This window comes from Zingiber officinale, chromosome 10A (assembly GCF_018446385.1).
Source record: "Zingiber officinale cultivar Zhangliang chromosome 10A, Zo_v1.1, whole genome shotgun sequence".
In the NCBI taxonomy this organism is placed as follows: Eukaryota; Viridiplantae; Streptophyta; class Magnoliopsida; order Zingiberales; family Zingiberaceae; genus Zingiber; species Zingiber officinale.
Genome location: NC_056004.1, coordinates 50,910,669 through 50,914,913, shown reverse-complemented (window position 1 = coordinate 50,914,913; position 4,245 = coordinate 50,910,669). Strand labels below are relative to the sequence as shown.

Here is a 4,245-nt window from a genome sequence, read left to right as displayed (position 1 = left end):
AAAAGTGATAAAAAAAAAAATCTATCCATTTAATAACTTATAATCATGTTAATGTTATGGCGTGATACTATTTAATATAGAGGATACCATCTAAATGTGTCTTTATTAGTATTTTTAATTTATTTTAATGGCTGATAGTTTTTTTTTATAGGATCGACATTTAAAAATTAGTCGTTTTGAAAAATTAAATATTTAAATTATAATAAATAAATAAATAAATGATAGTAATTAATACGTTACAAATTGCAGGATAAAACACTCAAACTTCAATATACACTAAATTACACACAAGCATACGAAACCCTTAGATGAGGTGAGAGAAGGTTCAGTGGCGGATCTAGGAATTTAATCATGGAGGGGCGACCGTGATTTGAGCGTGGCGAATTTTTTTTGAACAGTTAATAACTTCTATGTAATTAAAAAATATTTTTTAAATAATTTGCATACAAGAGAAAAAGGTACAATATTATGAAAAGAAACTCGTACAATAATATTAAAATATTAAAGCAGTCTACTAACGAATACGTGACAATTACATTCTTCGAGACTCCATGTTCTGAAAACGCTGTAAAATTGGCTCATTGTCGACAGTATTAAAAACATCTTTCTCGATATAGACTACCAAACTATCATTCATCCATTCATCTCCAATCCTATTTCGTAAATCTGTTTTGACAATATTCATTGCTGAAAACACTCTTTCAACGGTTGTAGTAGCAACTGGAAGAAGTAAGGCTAGCTCAATCATCCGATAAACCAAAGGAAATACACGGTTCTTCATTGTTTCAATCATTTTTTTTGCAAGAGCTCCCAAATCTGAAATGCCTTCAAATCGTACATTTGATCTGACGTCATCAATATATGTTTTAAGCTCTTGTTCAACCAACATACGCTCATTCCAAGAAAAATCATCCTCATAAAAATGAGCTAGACGCACTAACTTCTGTACATCAAATCTAGAGAATGAGTTCCTAGGATCAAGACATGACATATAAATCAACAAATCTGTAGTTGTTTCAGAGAAACGACTATCCATCTCCTGTAGAATAATATCGATAACCTACAATTTAAAAATCAAACAACAAAAGAAAAAAATAATAAATATGTTACTGTTTAAAAGAATTTAATTGACGGTAAACAAAAAAAAAATTATGAAGTTACCTCACAAAAGATTTCAACATGGAAGTAGTGATAAAAATTAACATTTTTTCCATCTCTCTTCAAACGACTACGCCTGTTGATGTTATCTGTCATATTAATTATTTCAATGGAATGAGTGTTACAAAACTTCTTCACATCCTCAAGTAAAATATCCCATCCAGAATCTCTCAACTTTTGCAATTTGCATTTCACATTATTGATCAAACGCATCACATTCACAATATTTTGATCTTTCTCTTGTAGAACGGTTGATAAATAATTTGTGATTACCAATATACGTTTCATCAATAGTAGAATAAACACAAATTCATACCTCTCCATTATTTCAACCAAAGTTCTACTTAAACCTTTAGAAGAACGATCACCATCATCAATCAAATTTTGAAGAACCTCTATAACAGATGGCCACATTTGTTCAATACGACATAAAGTTGAATGATGAGACCCCCATCGTGTATCTTCAGGTCTAGCTAGACTAGTTTCTTGGTTTAGTCCTCTACCATAACTAATCTCTCCTCTTTCAAGAAGTTTAACTTTTCTGTCATGTTCAAGTTGTCGAAGTTTGTCGGCCGTTTTGCAAGATGATGGAGATGTGTTCACAATCGAACCAACAATCCACATAAAATCACAAACATATTGATTTGCTTGAGCAACAGCTACAACCACTAGCTAGAGTTGATAAGCAAAACAATGAACATACAATGCATACAGATTTTCTTTCATTATCAGTGACTTTAAGCTATTAAATTCTCCAGACATATTTGAAGCACCATCATATCCTTGACCCCTCAATCTCGCCACTGACAAACCATACTTAGCAAATAAAGAGTCGATTGCCTCCTTCAAACAAGCAGCTGTAGTTGTTGCAACATGAACTACAGCCATAAATCGTTCAATCACCTCTCCATGTTTGTTCACATATCTAATAACAACTATCATTTGCTCTTTCACTGAACAGTCACGAGCCTCATCAAGTAGTAAAGTGAACCACCTATCTCCAAGATCAGCTATAATATCGTTTGTGGTCTCAACGACACAAGCATTCACCAATTGCTTTTGAATTTTTGGGGCAATCATTTGATTATTTCCAGGTGCATTCATTCCAACAACTGTCGCAACTTCTGGACACTCTGAGCTATACCATTTGAGCAATTCTAAAAAATTGCCTCTATTGGATGATGTCGAAGACTCATCATGCCCCCGAAAAGGTAATCCTTGTAACAACAAAAATCGAATTACTTTTAAAATGGAAGTCAAGCGTTTGCGATAAGCAACTTCAAGCTCATGTTCCCCGATGAAAATGAATACTCCACGCTTTGTCTTTGATTCTTGAAACCCTCAAACTGTATTCTTGTCTCATTGTGCGTACTACCAACTCCACCTATATGCTCATTGAATTTTTCAATTGCTTTTTTCCAATTTATGAAACCAGATCTCGTAAACACATCATCTCCTCCAAACCTTATATTACTAGGTCTAAAAAGATAACACCAGAAACAAAAGGCTGCATCCTTTGAAACACTATACTCCAGCCAATTACGGTCTTTAAACCAAACCTCTCTGAAATATCTATTGTCTTTACCCATTTTTTTTCTTGAAAAATTATGGCCTCAAGGTTGACAAGGGCCCATAGCAACATATTCTTTTCGAATACGATCTCTAGCACCAACATCATACTCTTCAATCAATTTTCGTAAACCAGGATCAGCAATAATTTCTACTTCACTACTCAGATTTCCAATATTTTCAAATAAAATTTGTGGAGGAGGAGGAGGTGGTGGTGGTTGTGGTGTAGGAGTAGACTCTTCATCCGGAACACTAGACGATTCAATTGAATTCCTAGATCTCTTTGCAAAATATTTCAACATTTTCTACAAATTATAATGTATGGGAAAAAATTATCAACATAAAGTAATGTGAACAATTTAACAATAACACAATTAAATTATTTAACATCATTCATCAACACAATTCTTTTAAAAAAATAAAATTAATTTAGCATAAATTATCAATATTCACAAATTACAATTAACTAACAGCTAATAAAAAAAACTAATTACATATTCAGAGTTTATAAAAAAACTAAATTACAAATTATCCAACCATTAAATATACAAAATCTAAATTTTTAATTATCCAACAATCAAATATAAAAAGCAACTAAACATTTAAACAATTAAAATTTTAAATTATTACTTATATCATACATTGTAATCAAGAAATAATCAAACAATTATTAAAGAAATAAAATAAAATAAAATCTACTTACTTGAAGGCCGACGGCTGAAGGCCGAAGGCTGAACCTTTGCCGCTTTGATCGACACTCGGAAGAGAGGGAAAAATAGCCTTTGAGTGCAGGACTTTACGGCTTTGCCGCTTTGGTCGGCGCTCGGGAGAGAGAGAGAAGAAACACAGGGCAAGATGCCAAGATCACAAGGGTAAAGCCGTAAAGGTTTTGTGAGCGGCGCCGCGGCGGAAACAAAAAAATCGAGTAGAGATAAATAAAAATATAAAAAATAAAGCTTTATATAATTATATATGGAATGAAAACGTGTGAAACAAAAAATTGAGAGATAAATAAAAATATAAAAAACTAATCCTTGATATAATTATATATGGAATGAAAACGCAATGTGAACACGCGGCTGGAATGAAAACGCAATGTGAACACGCGGCTATATCAAAGGGACACGTGGTTCACAATTAACAAAATGCACTGTTCTTCGTCTCTTCGTTTTCTCCGACACCGTTCTGTTTTTTCTCCTGCTGCGAGCCTCGACTGTGATTTTTTCTTCGTTGTTGTGAAGAGTTTTTTACCGGCGCGCCCCGATTTTTTTTTTGTCCCGCCAGCAGGGGGGGCGACCGCCGACGCCGCCCCCCCCCCCCGGTACATCCGCCCCTGGGAAGGTTCATTAACGGAAGGGGAAGGAAGGGGAAGGGAGGGGAAGTAAAATATTTAACTTCCCCTTGTTTGGGAGGGAGGGAAGATTCATTAACGTAACATATGTTATTTTGTTTGGGAGGAAATGAAAGAGAATGAAGGTTAAATAGATAAAGTTACAAAAATATCCTTACTTTTTAAAT

General features: G+C 33.9%; 1 protein-coding gene across 1 annotated transcript; it reads right to left on the bottom strand.

Annotated features, from left to right (window-relative positions):
- Positions 1-532: 532 nt before the first annotated feature.
- Positions 533-2,262, bottom strand: LOC122026657. Its single transcript, XM_042585387.1, has 3 exons — positions 1,932-2,262; positions 1,432-1,817; positions 533-1,060 (listed from the first exon to the last, which is right to left on the bottom strand). The coding sequence occupies exons 1-3, from the start codon at positions 2,260-2,262 to the stop codon at positions 533-535; spliced, it is 1,245 nt and encodes a 414-aa protein (XP_042441321.1).
- Between the last annotated feature and the right edge of the window lie 1,983 nt (positions 2,263-4,245).

Bases quoted from the DNA above. Each gene is read 5' to 3' on its own strand.
- LOC122026657 (XM_042585387.1), bottom strand. From the start codon at position 2,262: ATGAATGCACCTGGAAATAATCAAATGATTGCCCCAAAAATTCAAAAG. The intron at 1,818-1,931 runs GTGCTTCAAATA...TAGTGGTTGTAG, and splicing joins GAGGGGTCAAGGATATGATG to CTGTTGCTCAAGCAAATCAA. The intron at 1,061-1,431 runs GTAATCACAAAT...TTTAAATTGTAG, and splicing joins TATTGATGAAACGTATATTG to GTTATCGATATTATTCTACA.